At 39.1% G+C, this 17,115-nt stretch overlaps 1 protein-coding gene across 1 annotated transcript in view; it reads left to right on the forward strand.

Annotated features, from left to right (window-relative positions):
• szt2 (SZT2 subunit of KICSTOR complex) overlaps window positions 1-17,115 on the forward strand; it is a 480,200-nt gene that overhangs the window by 341,014 nt on the left and 122,071 nt on the right. The window contains 1 exon segment of the mRNA XM_080032888.1: window positions 10,445-10,566. Coding sequence (XP_079889014.1) covers window positions 10,445-10,566 — 122 coding nt within the window.

The following is a 17,115-nucleotide window of genomic DNA, read 5'->3' on the forward strand; positions in this document are numbered from 1 at the left end:
GAGGCTGGAAAGAGCACCTCATCATGATCTTCGCCGATTACTCCAAGCTGGTTAACGAGAGGCGCATGAAGTTCAACTAGTGTAAGAAGATGCTCTATGAAAAGCGTATCAAATTCTCCCTCGACTATCCGCCAATATTCATGGTTAGATCAACGCAGGGTTCCCGCCGATTTGATGACTGACGAGAGCCCTGGATAACATTTGTTCCCTGGGATGAACTGGCCTGTTCCACTGGATTAATGGCACACTCACCAGAACAATCTTCGGACAGTACTTTTGACATGGTCAGTAAAGTCTGTGTATAAAGCAATGTAATACCATTGGCATTTGGCACTGTGTAGGCTAACGTTTAACTTTGTGATGTAGCCCAGTTGGTTTGACCCAAGATCGCAGCATGTTAGGTTGCGTGTGAGTTTGTCTCTCTGTCTGTGTTAATTTTTTGTTTTACATCAAGTACTAATGAGCACACTGGATTAATGGAAATAATTTTGAAGTGAATGTGGACTACTTGGACTTTGAAAGGCTATTCAAAGGTTGGGCTGTGCCAAAGCAGCCCTGCTAACATCTACAGGCTAGCCCTGCAAATATCTCCAGGCCACAGCAGCAGCTGCCCTGCAAATATCTCCAGGCCCCAGCAGCAGCCGCCCTGCAAATATCTCCAGGCTCCAGCAGCAGCCCTGCTAACATCTCAAGTCCCCAGCAGCAGCCCTGCTAACATCTCCAGCCTCCAGTAGCAGCAGCTCTGCTAACATCTCAGCCTCCATGTAGCAGCTGCTCTGCTTACATCTCCAGCCTCCAGCTAGCAGCCCTGCTAACCTCTCCAGCTTTTGGATACAGTGGAGAAAGAACTGAAAACCCTAAAACAATGTTTTGATATTAGTCTCTAAACTTAGAGAAAACTAAATTCACTATATTTGGATAGACAAAAATCAAACATGAAATGAAAATCACGATAGACAATGTGGAAATAGAAAGTGTCTATGAAAACAACTTCTTAGGAGTGTTTATGGACCACAAATTATGCTGGAAACCACATATCAAACAACTGAAAAGAAAAGTTTATGTCCATTGCAATACTATATAAAACGAAAGATGTACTCAATTCTAAATCATTACACATGTTGTACAGTTCCTAAATATTACCATACATTACATACTGTGTGGAAATATGTTGAAACACCTACAAAACAGTTACAAACCCTATTTTATTCTACAAAAGAGGGCAAGCAGAGTCATTAACAGAGCAGAACATCTTGAACCAACCAATACATTATTTATAAACTCAAACAAACTTAAATTTAAAGACTTCAAGTTCAAAACAACGCGAATAATGTATAAAGTCAAAAACAGGATAGTTCCAGACTGTATCCAGAAGTTGTTTCAGATTAGACAGAGCAAGTATGAACTAAGGGGAATGTGCATGTTTACAAAGATAATGATAGGAACACATTTTAAACAAAGATGTATATTGGTAAAAGGAGTAAACATGTGGAATGCCTTAGATGAAGAAATTAAAATGTGTAACATGGTACAAAGACTTAAAAAATACTGAAAAAGAAGATGCCTTACAAATATAAAAGTGAAGCATGAATTGCGCTGTGAATAGTGGATTTATTTTGTTTTGTGTCATAATTTTGCAAGTAATATGTATAAAATATACAGTAATTATTTACAACAATAATAAAAATAATCATAGAAATTGTAAATAAGTAAATAGAATAATAATACTTAATGAAAAATAAAATAATAAGAAAATGATAAGTACCTGAGGGACCTACGAAAAAAGAATATATAATGTAAAAAGGGTAGGTGCAATAAGCAATCGCTTCAACCTACACTTTTTTGGTGAGTACTTTTAAGCATGAAAACTTAGTTTTTCTTGTTTTTTTTTTAATTAACATATGCAATGTTGTGTTTATATGTTATAGAAATAAATAAACTCAACTAAACTAGCCCTAGTTTTATTTATAGTCCTGCATTTAATAACCAATGTTGATTCCGTAGACTACAAGTATTTCGGGTCAAACGGCCTATTTTCTTTATAGTTTGGTCTGCTATTTACCACATAACCATAATGAAATGTCTTTCTTTTTGTTCTTATATTCATGGTTGCACGGAGAAGAGATGTAATGCCTGCGTTGGGATACAGTATGAGGTGCAAATGCAGGGTGGGGAAGGCCACTGTATACTGCAGCTTCAAGTTCAAGAGTCACGGACCATACTGAGTGTTTTATGAGTGTCTTGTTTGGTAGATGCTTTCTCTTTACATGTGCTATATTTTTTATTAGGTTTTTCTGTGTTTTTGGCATAACGTTTGGTCGTGACGTATGTCATGCTTCTCATTGTTCTCAGCCACTCCCTCTGTTCGCTGATTGGACAGGTAAAAATCTGCCAGGGAGAAAAACCGCGAATATACCGCGGACCCAGACTGACTACTAAAGGGAAATGAAAATTGAGCGGAAGTCGGTAGGCTGGCATTGCCAGGCTAATGCTTAAGTATATCATTACGTAAAATACAGCAAAATGTGTATAACTCTCACTTTACAATATTTCAGTCAGTAGTCAACAGGGGTTGAAACTTAGGAGCTGGAACGTCAGAAGCCTCGATACTGTAGTCAAGAAGAATAAAGTTTTAACTTTCATTAAATGAAAGAAATGTGACATAGCAAGCTCTGTATAGACTGGGTGGGCTATGTGGGGGCTGCTTGTGGCAGAACCAAGAGTAGAGGGGTTGCTACATTAGCTAATAATAATTTACTATTTAAATGCTTAAAAGAGAGTGTGGATGATGCAGGGAGAATGCTGTTATGTGAGATTTTAGCAATGACTAGCAAATATGTATTCTCCAAATATAGATGATCCTGCCTCTTTTGGGCTACTTGAGAAGAAACTGAATGATATGGGAGATCACCCAATTATTTTAGGCGCATATTTTAATGAAGTAATGGACCCTGTTCTAAATTGTAGCTCTCCCTTAATTTGAACTTCTAGAGCACATGCAGTGCTTAAAGATATATCAAAGGCGTATCGTTTGGTAGATGTCTGGTGGCTACAAAACCCGTCATCAAGAGATTAGAGCTATTTTGGTGTGTGTCTCTTTAAAAAGAATGAGTCGAAACACATGCTAACCAGCACTACGAGGCAAATTAATACCATTGAAAACATTCCTTTTAGTTTGATTTCTACACAAGTAGCTTCCTATCCTTTGTCTTGTTATAAACGCAGCATTATTACACTGCTGTGAGTAAGATAAGTTAGTGGTTTATGATTTAAAGCTGGATGCTATTACGAAGCTAGTGGCTAAATGCTAAACATGCTAACCAGCACTAAAGGCAAATAAAAACCATTGAAAACATTCCTTTTAGTTTGATTGGTACACGAGTAGCTTCCTATCCTTTGTCTGGTTATAAACGCAGCATTATTAGACTGCTGTGAGTAAGATAAGCTAGTCTCTTTAAAAAGAATGAGTCGAAACACATGCTAACCAGCACTACGAGGCAAATTAATACCATTGAAAACATTCCTTTTAGTTTGATTTCTACACAAGTAGCTTCCTATCCTTTGTCTTGTTATAAACGCAGCATTATTAGACTGCTGTGAGTAAGATAAGCTAGTGTTTTATGATCAAAAGCTTGATGCTATTGCAAAGCTAGCGGCTAAATGCTAAACATGCTAACCAGCACTGTGTTTTACTAAACACAGAGGAACTGGCCCCACTACTCCTAGACACCTTTAATGAAGCCCTAGTGAAGGGGCGACTCCCTCCTTCTATATCAGAGTCCATTAAAACACTTATTCTTAATGATGGGAAGGACCCAAGTTATAGACCCTTAAGCCTGACCTCTTGTGACAGTAAGATATTGTCTAAAATTTTAGCAAACCGTCTGGACAGGGTTATACCCTCCTTAATCAATCCTGACCAGGTCGGTTTTATTTTAGTTGACTTTTTTTTCTCTCTCAAAATTATCGGAGCATGCAAATAGCTGCAGTATGATTATTTTACCGTGTTAATGTGCCTACTTAGTTTATGTGAATCACTTTTATAATTACATAAGCAGAGTTTGCTGACCGTTGTTTTATTCGGCCGTTTGCATTGATCTATGCACACTAATTAACAGCCGCGACTCACAGACCGTCAATGCACATTATCGTGTGTGTGTATCTGTCTGTGTGCACGAGAGAAACTACGGTATGTATAACTGGAGAGTGTTGGCTATTTCTATGTGTTTGAATGATGGTCATTGTGTGGCAATGATAATGAAAATCCTGTTTGCCACAATCTTAATAGTTTATTGTAAGGGAATTTGGTGTAGAGTTGAGGCTCCATTTTATTTTCAGTCTTATTTCATGCCTTTTTTCTCTTATTCACTGTCAAAACATTTTTATTGGATATTTTTATAGGAATAAAGCTACCTTCCCGTTGTTTAGTAGGAAAAGGATTATTGAGGCAGTTTTTATGTCTGTCCTTGATTACGGTGATGTGGTTTATCGGCATGCATCTCGTTCATGCCTTAAACTCCTTGACTCTGTATTTCACTCTGCTTTGAGATTCATTACAGGAGATGCTTATGATACACACCATTGTGTTTTATATGAAAAGGTTGGGTGGTCCTCCCTTAAGGAGAGACGTGATGCACATTGGCATATTTTTATATATAAAGCTCTGACTGGAAAGCTACCACTCTATCTGACAGAAATGCTGCTTATTTCAGATGGGCTTTATCAAACCCGCTCAACTGACATGATCATGTTATATGTCCCCTATGCCCGGTCTGAGCTTGGTAAAACCGCTTTTAGCTATAGTGCCCCTGACTCCTGGAACAGCCTACAACATACAATTAAAATAAATACACTCATATCTGTTAACCAATTTAAAAGTATTATTTTGAATCAACCCCTCCACACTTGTAACTGTTTTAATTAGGCTATTATTTATTTCATTCAATTGATCTGAATGTTTTAAATTGTTGTTGTCTGTGTGTGTGTGTGTGTGTGTGTGTGTGTGTGTGTGTGTAAACTTGTTATGTATTCTCATTGTATATTGTGTATCTGTACTCGACGTCATTGTAAAAGAGGGTCACCCCTCAATTGATCTTTCGAGGTTAAATAAAGGTTACAAACAAACAAACAAACAATCAACAAGTTGGTCTTTGCCATTCACAATTTTCTGAACAGTTTATTATAATTTTTCTTGGTAAATAACTACACACTTTTTATGGCTTAAGTCAAGGTGGTTGACTGACTAACTAGTTTTGCTAATCTTAGTACTGATCTGAACTGAAATAAATGTTGTCTTTTCCTTTAGTCTCTTCACAAAAAATACACCAAAATGGCTTCTATTACATGTTCAAATCACAAAGAATCATCTGGGGGAGTTATCCCCAGACCCCCCTAAAGGAGTTTAGTTTTCAGATGTCATATCTCCATTTTCATGGCTTATGACTTAGCACCCCCTCCTCACAATAATTGTAATTTTCAAGTGCAAAATGTGTTTGTATTAAGGGAGATTTGTACAAATGGGTTTAATTTAATGTGCAGCTGGATTAGTTACGAAGACAAAGAGTTTATTATTAGTACAAATTAAGGTGAAAAATCACACATGCACGAAGGGGTACTTTTATCATGGCAACCAGCTTAAGTGGGTACATAGGTCAAAAAAGGTTGGGAACCACTGCTCTATGGCCTATTTCTGCCAGACAAATTCATCGGATAAAGAGAGCAGCTGCTAAAATGCCGTTACAGAGCAGCAGACTGGTATTTGAAACCGCTGGTGCCTCTGGAGTCTCGCGAACCTCAAGGTGTAGGATCCTCCAGAGGTTTGCAGCTCTGCATAAACCTATTATTCGGCCACCCCTAAACAATGCTCACAAGCAGAAACGGTTGCAGTGGGCTCAGAAATACATGAAGACTCATTTTCAAACAGTCTTGTTTACTGATGAGTGCCGTGCAACCCTGGATGGTCCAGATGGATGGAGTAGTGGATGATTGGTGAATGGCCACCATGTCCCAACAAGGCTGCGACGTCAGCAAGGAGGTAGTGGAGTAATGTTTTGGGCCGGAATCATGGGGAGAGAGCTGGTAGGTCCCTTTAGGGTCCCTGACGGTGTGAAAATGACCTCTGCAAAGTATGTTGAGTTTCTGACTGACCACTTTCTTCCGTGGTACGAAAAGAAGAACCGTGCCTTCCGCAGTAAAATCATCTTCATGCAAGACAATGCACCATCTCATGCAGCAAAGAATAGCTCTGTGTCATTGGCTGCTTTGGGCATAAAAGGAGAGAAACTCATGGTGTGGCCCCCATCTTCCCCTGACCTTAACCCTATTGAGAACCTTTGGAGCATCCTCAAGCAAAACATCTATGAGGTTGGGAGGCAGTTCACATCAAAACAGCAGCTATGGGAGGCTAGTCTGGCATCCTGCAAAGGCATTCAAGCAGAAACTCTCCAAAACCTCACAAGTTCAATGGATGCAAGAATTGTGAATGTGATATCAAAGAAGTGGTCATATGTTAACATGTAACTTTGCCTGTTAAGATGTTTTTGATTGAAATAGCTTTTGATTTCAATAAATATGACCTCCACATTCAGCAAATTCAACAAATGGCCATTTTTTGTTCTTCACAACCTATAAAATGTTTTGAAACTCTGTTCTGCATAATAATTTGGATTGCATTTTGTTTTTTATTTTTGAAAAAAAATGCTGTTATCATTGGGAGGTTTGTTAAATAAAATGTGAATCATACTTTAACGGTTGATGACTTAAAGTATACTGACTGTCATTTGCATCGACTATTTAGGTAAATCTGAGAAAAATATAATTTGCATAATAATTTGGAACGCACTGTAATGCTGTACGCCCTTTTTTATATACTTTATTTTTTGTTATATATGAACATAAAACAAGAAACAAGCAAACAAAAGAGGGCTAGGACATGACAATACACACATTCGAAAGTAGGTACAAATAAGAAAAGCATAGGTACAGTACACAATACAAACATACAGTGCTGCTTGAAAGTATGTGAACCCCTTGAGCCTTTTGGAATTGTATTCAGTTTAACCATTAATCATTAATTTTTATCAATACCAGTATTTTTATATGAAATAACAGATGTTTGTTTATCAATTCAACATTTTTCTTTTCTGGAAATCAATTTTTTAAACAGATAAAACAAATGATTTGCCAACTTTTGTATGTGCAAAAGTTTGTGAATCTTGAGCTGCATTGCTTAAATCGAGCAGGTAAACACAATCGGGTGGGACATATTGAGTGATTAAATGGACCAATGTAATGAGAGATCTTTTGGGAAGAAATTGGGCTGAACTAGATAAAACAGACACAACCAGGTCAGTTTAGGCTCAAAAGGAAAATAAAATCTCAGAGGATCTCAGGAATAGTTGTGATGTTGCACATTTGTCTGGGGACTGCTATAAATTAATTTTAAAATAAGTTTGAGCTACATTGGTCCACCGTGAGGCAAATCATCTACAAATAGAGAGCTTTAAGAGTGACTGAACATCTGCCTAGAAGTGGACTTCCTTCAAAAATATCCACAAGCGCCACAAGAAAAGTGATTTTTCTGGTAATGGACAACCCAAACATTACATCTAGTGATGTGCAGACCATTTGCCACCATCATTCTTCACTTGGGAGATGGTTCTTTTGGTGGTAGGCAGAGTTGCATTTTTGCCCAAACATGGCGGTTTTGGTCATGACCAAGCAGTTACATTTTGGACTAATCTGTCCACAGAATAGACTTCCAGAAGACTTCAGGTAAAGTTGTGACAAGCAGTTTTGTTCTTTTTTGAGAGCAGAGGCTTCTTCAGCAACCCTCCCATGGTAGCCATGTTGACTGAGTTTTCTTCTTATTGTGGAACCATGCACATCTGTCCCAGATACTGCAATGGAGGTCCTCAAATCACAAGGTGTAAAGGTTGGGATGGCTGGTATATTTTTGAAGGAAGTCCACTTCTGGACAGATGTTCAGTGACTCTTAGAACTCTGCATTTGTAGATAATTTGCCTCATGGTGAAGCGATTAAGCTCAAACTTTTTTTTAATTAATTTACAGCTATCCCCAGACAAATGTGCAACATCACAACTATTCCTGAGATCCTCTGAAATTTTCTTTCCCTTTTGGCATGTCTGACCTGTATGGGTTCACTTTGGTGAGCCTAAACTGACCTGGGGCCGTATTCACAAAACATTTTAAGGCTAAGAGTAGGTCCTAACGTGCTGATTTAGGAGTGACTCTCAAAAATAAGGGGCGTTTCACTCCTAATTTTAGGACTCCTAACTTTTTAAGATAAGTGTAATTCACAAAGCATTTTAGCGCTAAAACTAGCTCCTAAATCTATGAAAAGCTAGGAGTCACTAAGAGTAAATCACAGACACTCATTTGATGGCATTTTGGAGAGATTTAATGCTAGTGAGCTTTACAAAAGGTACCTTAATAACTGTAAGGGTTTAATGATCTTAGTAAAGCTATGTTTAGAAAGTATAGACACATTTATATTTATATAAACAATTATTTGTTAAGTTCCTTTTCCTGCAGTTGCTTTGGGTTTACGATGCACTGAAAGTTACTGTTGGTGTCACGTTTGGGTTTAATTTGTTACTAGAGTAGGCCCATATGTGGCGCTTCCATCTCCTCCATTCCACAGGTCCGCTACTGTATAGTTGCGTGTCTCGCCTTTTTCCTTCCGCATGCACTTTACGATTTCGCCAGTTGTTGTTTCTAAATGGTGAATTTCCTGGTTTGTCGCTGTCTGACTATTGCTGCATAGTCCGCCGTTGAGGGAAATACAGTGAGGGTGCATGGCGTGCAGCTGTTCAATGAGGATATTTTTTCCGATTCAAATCATTGTAAAATTTTAAATGAATAGACCTATGTGGCGCTATTGTAGGTTAATTGTGAACGAATGTGTGGGAAACCCTGCAGTATCTTGGTTTCATGTTAAATCAGTGTCACTTGTCATTAATTGTATATAAAAACTCTTCACTTTAATACAGCGACACGATATGGATATCTCCCACAGTGGTTCTATCATAAACTCACTCTTAGCTCTCATTCCCTCTCAGCCAATCAATGTGGGCATAGAAGGTATGAACATGACATCATCCATAGCAACAGGGTCAACACCGCCCTCTAGTCTTAGTTTATGAGTCCCTCCCATTCCTTAGTAAAAGTTGGTCTTATCAGCTTTGTGAATAGGTTTTAAGACATTACTCCTTACTAAGAACTTTTAGTGCTCCTTAGGAGTACTCTTAGCGCTAAGATAAAAATGTTTTGTGAATACGGCCCCTGGTTGTGTCTCTGTTTTATCTAGTTCGGCCAATTTCTTCCCAAAAGATCTCTCGTTACATTGGTCCATTTAATCACTCAATTTGTCCCACGTCATTGTGTTTAGCTGCTCGATTTAAGCAATGCAGCTCAAGGTTCACAAACCTTTGCACATACAAAAGTTGTCTAATCATTTGTTTTATCTGTTTTAAAAATTGATTTCCAGAAAAGAAAAATGTTGAATTGATAAACAAACATCTGTTATTTCATATAAAAAATACTGGTGTTGATAAAAATTAATGATTAATGGTTAAACTGAATACAATTCCAAAAGGCTCAAGGGGTTCACATACTTTCAAGCAGCACTGTATCTTCACATTGGAATAGAATTAAGAGTCTTTAAGTTTGTAGCGATCCCATTTTTTTCCAGTATTCCTCTCCTTTATCCTTTTGATGTTTGTTAGAAGTCTCTTGGTAAGAGCATTCCTCTGGAGCCAGCATTTAGTAATTTATTTTTTACTTGCAACCACGAAAATCTTCAGCAGGTATGTGTCTCCTTTACTGAGACCATCAGGGAGTTCTCCAAGATATAAACAATTAAAGGAAAAGTCAAATATCATGTTGAGAGTTTCCAAAATTAATGCTGTACACTCTTAAGCAATTTGTGAATCACTGTTTTGCTGTATGTATTAATATATTTTTTAAAAGATATTTTGGCTGCTGTCAGATTAACCTTCTGTTTGGAAGCCATTGTCTGCACTCAGACGGCCATTATTTAACATTTGTGTTGTGTAAAAAAATCAGCTGATAGTGTCACTTCAGCTTGGTCACCTGAAGAACTGCTAACCACACACTACCTCTAAGTGTGTGAGTACATTTCATTTTGCCAGTACATAACTGCCCTTTGTTCTGCACACCTGTGTGTTTATATAGAGCCCAGATTATGAAAAGGAAATGCATAGAAAAATGTATAGAACTAAGTGAAAGGAGACCTTGATAAGATACTTTTAGTACAGTGCAGTTGTAGTGTTCTAATGCAGTAATAGCAAAGTTGATCTCAAAGTTTTGGAACTATGCTGTCCATTGACAGATAATGATGAAAGGATGTTTGATTGATATAGCTTCTTCTGTTTGACTGAGTGTGACTCTCTCCTGTCTCCAGCTCATAAAGGCTTCCAGCGCTTTGAGTCTCTGGAGCACAGTGATTGGTTCAGTCCAGGCCAGGCCGGGGCAGGAGTGGCTCCTCGTCAGCGATTCCTCTTCATCAGCATCATGGACAAAAAGGTGACTTTTACATATCTTATTACATATCTAAGACCCCCTTTCCACTTGTCTTTAACATGTGGTTTTTGTGATCTGATCACATGAATACAGCTCTAACTACAGGTGAAAACATTCTCAAGACGCATTGAGATCGGATCACAAAAACCACATTCGGAGGTGGTATACGTCGCTTGTGTCCGATGTGTCCGCATTCAAATGGTAGTGGAAACAGCAATGTGACTCTTGTCCACATTAGGGACCTTCTATTCAACTGCCGCCCCCTGCCTGAGCGGAAATACGTTGAAAATGCATCAATGGCGTTCATGCAGCTTTTATAGAAGCCTCATGAACGTTAGTTGCATCTGCCAGTATTGCGAATGACAAGCTTTCTGTCCTCTGTTTTAATTTCACTGCGTAAATCTGACAACACGGAAATCGCTGCTATTGACTGGTGAGCTGCAAGGCATCTGTTCTTATCTGCTTAAAAATAAAAGTCAACTCGCGTTTGGCTAGTTACATGCTTTTAATGTGAAGGCGCACAGGAAATATTCTGTTCGCACATGCAGTAACTTAACTGCATATAGAAAGCCGTGTACTGGTCGTGGTGACAAGAGTGTTTCAGAGGCAGACGTTAGAAAAGCCGCCCGGCGAGCACACATGTTTCACCAGCCTAAGTGGTGTAATAATTTACTCGCCTAAGAGTTTTTACTTTTATATACTATCTATTAGGGCTGGGCGATATGGACCAAATCTTATATCACGATATAGGTAATTGTATATCACGATATGGATATATATCACGATATAGTATTTTTCCTTAAAATTCAATGGATTACAATAACCGTACTGAACTTTAATCACGTAAGATTATTTTCATCTTTTGCTTGGAACTTAAATTTCCATACAAAAGAGAAACTGGTGCAAAATACCACACCAGTCTGGCTTTAGTCAGTCAGTGCAAAATAAAAATGACAGCATCAACCAAAGAGCCTACATTTTCCAATTGATAGTAGCCTATATCAAAATAATGAAAGACTTGAATTTTACTGCAGTATTTGCTCATCTTCATTTAAAAAAGCTGTCAAAATTAACTAAAGAGCAAATGCCTGGTAATACTTTAACTCCAGCTTCAACACAAATAATATTTTCAAGTTTGACATGTTTTAAAGTTACATAAAACCAGCCTTGCTGGCTGTCTCCAACAATAACAGCACGGGGGTGAAGCCCCGAGTAGGCTAAAGATGTCATTATTAGCCAGCTAGCTCACGAGAGCTAACCCATGTAGTTTGCGGCTTAAAACAAGCCAACTCTGCGTCACGGCAACAGCACGCTGAAGCAGCAAGCAAGTTTCCTTTGCCCGATGACATTTTTGACCGTTAAAACCAGCTGCTCTGCCACCGTGACACGGAGTTGCTTTGTTGACTTTAGTGACTTTAGTGACGGCGCACCGAAGCTAGACCATGAGCTAGACAGCTAGAGCAACAGATGAGGCTTCTTCTGTTGCGGGTAGAGAAGCTGTATTGCAGCCCAGAACTCTGCAGCAGAGCCCCCGTGTGGTGCGGCGGTGTAACTGCAGTGTAATTATAGGGACTCGAGGGACAGCTGCCTCCCGCTCCATATATGCTCCCGCCACATCAACTTTGTATCTCCGCGATATAAACGGTATGGCCAAATCTCTCCCGGTAGACACTTTTATATCGTCCACGATATGATATCGTCATATCGCCCAGCCCTATCTATGATATTTACCCACATTTGGCGAGTGTTAATGTAGAGCCCTCTAAGCAGTGTTGTGCATCGCTCCTCCTTGTCTAAATAAGACAGTAGCCTATCTCGTCAACCAAGACTTGTAATTATCTTTGCACGTAATGCATTTTAATTAGCTTTTCTTCATTGCATTTTCTTTTTTTTCTTTGATGGTTCAGCCCCGTTATCAGTCATTATGATGACAAACAACTGTCTCAAGCAAGGCTCCCGCTCCCCTTCCCTCACCTGGAGGGATAGGCTTCTCAAATCGCGCTGCTGCGCCACACTGAAATCTGCGACCAATACGGATATATGACCATAGAGCATGCACGTGTGAACCGAAAATCGGACTGGGTGTGCGACCAGACCAAATGCAGTAATAAAAACTATATAAAAACTTCTTTCTTTGCACTGATGGTCTCGTTTGCTGTTAAAGGTAATTTATGATTATGAGAGGAAACATTAAAAAGATATGTAAATGTTACTCTGAGTTGCTTTAACAAGGATGTTCCACATGATTAAGCAGGCCACAGGTTTCAAGCAATATGGGAAAGAAAAAGGATCTATCTGCTGCCTAAAAGCGTCAAATAGTGCAATACCTTGGACAAGGTATGAAAACATTAGATATTTCACGAAAACTTAAGTGTGATCATCGTACTGTGAAGAGATTTGTGGCTGATTCAGAGCACAGACGGGTTCGTTCAGATAAAGGTAATATGAGGAAGGTTTCTGCCAGACAAATTAATCGGAATAGGAGAGCAGCTGCTAAAATGCCATCACAAAGCAGCAGACAGGTATTTGAAGCTTCTGGTGCCTCTGGAGTCCCGCGAACCTCAAGGTGTAGGATCCAGAAGTTTGCAGTTGTGCATAAACCTATTATTTGGCCACCACTAAACAATGATCACAAGCTGAAACAGTTGCAGTGGGCTCAGGAATACATGATGTTGGTGAGGACCAGTGGACTGTAGTGGACTGTATAGGTTGGGTTAAGGGGATTGTGTTGTACAGGTGGCGTCGGTTAGAACCCCATAAGACACATGAAGCAGTGGTCCAGTTTAGTGACTTTAATTATCTTCTGTTGGCATTACATTGGCATATATGGTGTGTTGGCGTTTGTGTGTGTGTGCAGGGGGGTGTGTGTGTGGGTGCGTAGGGGTGTGTGGTCTAAAAGAAAGATACATAGAAAATACTGATTAGCATTAATGTCACAGTATTAACTTAAGCAAGAACACACCAATACACAATAGAAAGCTACAGTGTACAGGTTAAGCTACACAGTCACAACATTAATAACATGAATGAACAGGCTGCTGTATAACATAAAATGGCTAATATTTCTGATACAGTCAAATGCACTAACTGCCCAAATAATATCAGCACTAGCTTAAAGACGAGTGAAACTCAACTGACGCACGGCAGTTACACAGACAATGAATAACTGTCAGCTGTTAACATGCAATCACACAGCTTTAACAATAAACATGATCTAAATAAACTAACATCAGTGTCCTCTCTACACTACTTACTTTCTCTCAGCGACGCACACGGGCCGCCACACATATAACACAGCCGAACTTTGGCGAGACACACATGAACTGACAAACGGCTCGGAACTTCACATAAACAGAGCGCAAGTCCAAACGGTTGCTTAGCAATGGGGGGACGCTGCATGCAGACAGGCTGCGCTGCACGTGATCAGCAGAGCCTTTTGTACACATGAAGACTCATCTTCAAAAACAGTCTTGTTTACTGATGAGTGCCGTGCAACCCAGGATGGTCGGATGGATGGAGTAGTGGATGGTTGGTGAATGGCCACAATGTTCCAACAAGGCTGCGACGGCAGACAAGAGGTGGCGGAGTCATGTTTTGGGCCGGAATCATGGGGAGAGAGCTGGTTGGCACCTTCAGGGTCCCTGGCGGTGTGAAAATGACCTCTGCAAAGTATGTAGAGTTTCTGACTAACCACTTTCTTCCGTGGTACAAAAAGAAGGACCGTGCCTTCCGTAGTAAAATCATCTTCATGCATGACAATGCACCATCTCATGCTGCAAAGAATACCTCTGTGTCACTGGCTGCTTTGGGCATAAAAGGAGAGAAACTCATGGTGTGGCCGCCATCTTCCCCTGACCTCAACCCTATTGAGAACCTTTGGAGCATCCTCAAGCAAAACATCTATGAGGTTGGGAGGCAGTTCACATCAAAACAGCAGCTATGGGAGGCTAGTCTGGCATCCTGCAAAGATATTCAAGCAGAAACTCTCCAAGAACTCACAAGTTCAATGGATGCAAGAATTGTGAAGGTGATATCAAAGAAGGGGTCCTATGTTAACATGTAACTTGGCCTGTTAAGATGTTTTTGATTGAAATAGCTTTTGATTTCACTAAATATGACCTCCTAATGCTGCAAATTCAACAAATGACCATTTTTAGTTGTTTACAACCTATAACATGTTTTGAAACTCTGTTGTGCATAATGATTTGTAACAGTGCATTTGGAGTTTTTTTATTTTTGAAAAAAATGGGGAGGTTATTGGGAGGTTTGTTCAATAAAATTCGAAATATACTGTTAACGGTTGATGACTTGAAAATTATACTGACTGTGATTTGCATCGACTATTTAGGAAAATCTGGGAAAATCTAATTTGCCTTATAATTTGGAATGCAGTGTATGATGACTTTGTACTGTTTTAGGTTCAGATCAGGTTCAGGTTACTTTATTTGTACACGTAGGTAGACTTGTTTTGCAGTTTAAAAGTGAGATTCCGTTACACAGTTTTAGACATCACATACACACAGACACAAATGGGACAGTTACATCGGTAAAACAATTAAAGTGCTCCAGTGCTAATTAGGGCTGTCCCGAATCCCATTTTACAGGCTTCGAATACTCGTTGGATTTTCCGAGCGAGTATTCGAATACGCGTTCTAAAAAAAACATAGGAGTTCCTTACTTTCCCCATGGAAGCGAACAGCTGTTGTTCCGTTCCAAATCAGCTGGCCTCTCTTTCACCGTAACCCTTACAGGAGCTTATCAATTCATCCCAGAACATGCATCTTTTTGGCGATTTATAAATCCATACAAAGATCCAATATTGATCTTCTTTTGTGTCCATATTGTTTCCATTATTGACCGCGTATTCCCATTCTGCAAGCCAGTCACTGTTGATGATGGGCAATAGCAGCGTTGCATAGGGAATGTAAACAAACAGCTGAGCTAAGCTAGCATTAGCATTTCGCCGAGCATTGCTTTTCCTTCCGAGATTGCACTAATCTTGTGGTTATAAAGTTAAGGGGAAACAATTATATATTCTTCATCCATCTCTAGTTCCCTACTGCGCTTGGTGCTGCTTTTAATTTGCCTCGCTCTGGCAACGTCAGTAGCCTACAGCTGGTGTATCGCCGGTTGCGCTTTGAAAGGTCAGCGGCCAACTAGGTCAAAATTCAAATAATTTGATAATTTATTTTAAAAGAGCGATACATTTGTATTTTAACAATTGTTGTTTATACAACTTGTTTATCTGAATATTATTATTTGCTGACAATGTTGTTATATGTATAGTGCAGTTTAAGATAATTCAGAAAAAAATTATTATAAATTATTATTTATTTATTTTAATAAATAAATACATAAAAAAAACAAGTATTCTGAATACTGAATTGAGCTTCGAATACTAGCTTAACAAACGAATATTCGAATAATTCGGGCCAGCCCTAGTGCTAATCCAAATTTGGACACTTAAAACTGACCAACATAATTTAGATATAGTAAAAACCAGATAAAATTATCTAAAAATTAACAAATAAATAAATAATACATACAAAATACCTTTTGTTTCTACAGCTTGTTCATCAGCATGATTGCAGCTGCAACAAAACAGTTTTTGAAACGCTTGGTTTTAGACCTTGGAACTGAAAACCAGCAGTCATACACATTCACACGAGGCAAGGTGGGTGAAGTGTCTTGCCAAAGGACACAACAACCAGGTGGCAGGTAGGGTTGCTGAAATTTCCCGAAATGGCCCCTTTTCAAATCCCGGGATTTCAGAGCTCCTCACGGGATTTCCCGGGATTTCCCGTTGAAACCATTATTGCCCTTTAATACTACTTTAATGGGACTAAATCAATGCCAATAGATAAATAAATGCAGCAGAACAACGCTATATTACATCACGTTTTATTTCTACTTAAATAACGTGAAGAAAAGCCATTCAAATTAGGCAAAATATTTTCCTATTCCTAATAGGCCTATTGAAAACGGTGTTTTTATGAAGAAAATACGAAAAATGTTTCACAGAGGTTCAATATCAAAACATTGCCAAAAAACGGTGTTTGGCGAACAAATGTATTTCAAACAATCTATTTTTATTTCTATGAACGAAATCAGTTTAAATTGAATATTTTCCAAAGGATAGGCAAATAACAAAAAATGCACTACCGATTGCTCTTAACGTGTGAAATAAGACATGACAGAACTAACAGCCTATTCAAACTGACACGCTAAGCAAGATTACTTTCCAGCTTTCCTTTCTTTTATTTTCATGAAGTGTGACTTCAAGAAACACTGCTCAGCCTGTTTCTGAGCGTCACGAACTGACCGCACACCGAGAACGCTCTTTCTTCCACGGACGTCGGCTGTATGGTGGAAAGTGCAGAGTAGAGCTGCTGCAGGTGTTTGGGTCGCTCTTTGGTTGCCTCGAAGAGCGCAAACTCGTTTGAAATTATTTTGTGGAGGTCATTCCCATACCTCTGGTCTGGCTCGGGACATTGCATGCAGTCATTAGCCTCGTTCGACTTGGAGCCGTCTTGCTCAGACCTGCGCAACTAT

This window comes from Ammodytes marinus (genome assembly GCF_949987685.1).
Source record: "Ammodytes marinus genome assembly, chromosome: 8".
Classification (NCBI taxonomy): domain Eukaryota; kingdom Metazoa; phylum Chordata; class Actinopteri; order Uranoscopiformes; family Ammodytidae; genus Ammodytes; species Ammodytes marinus.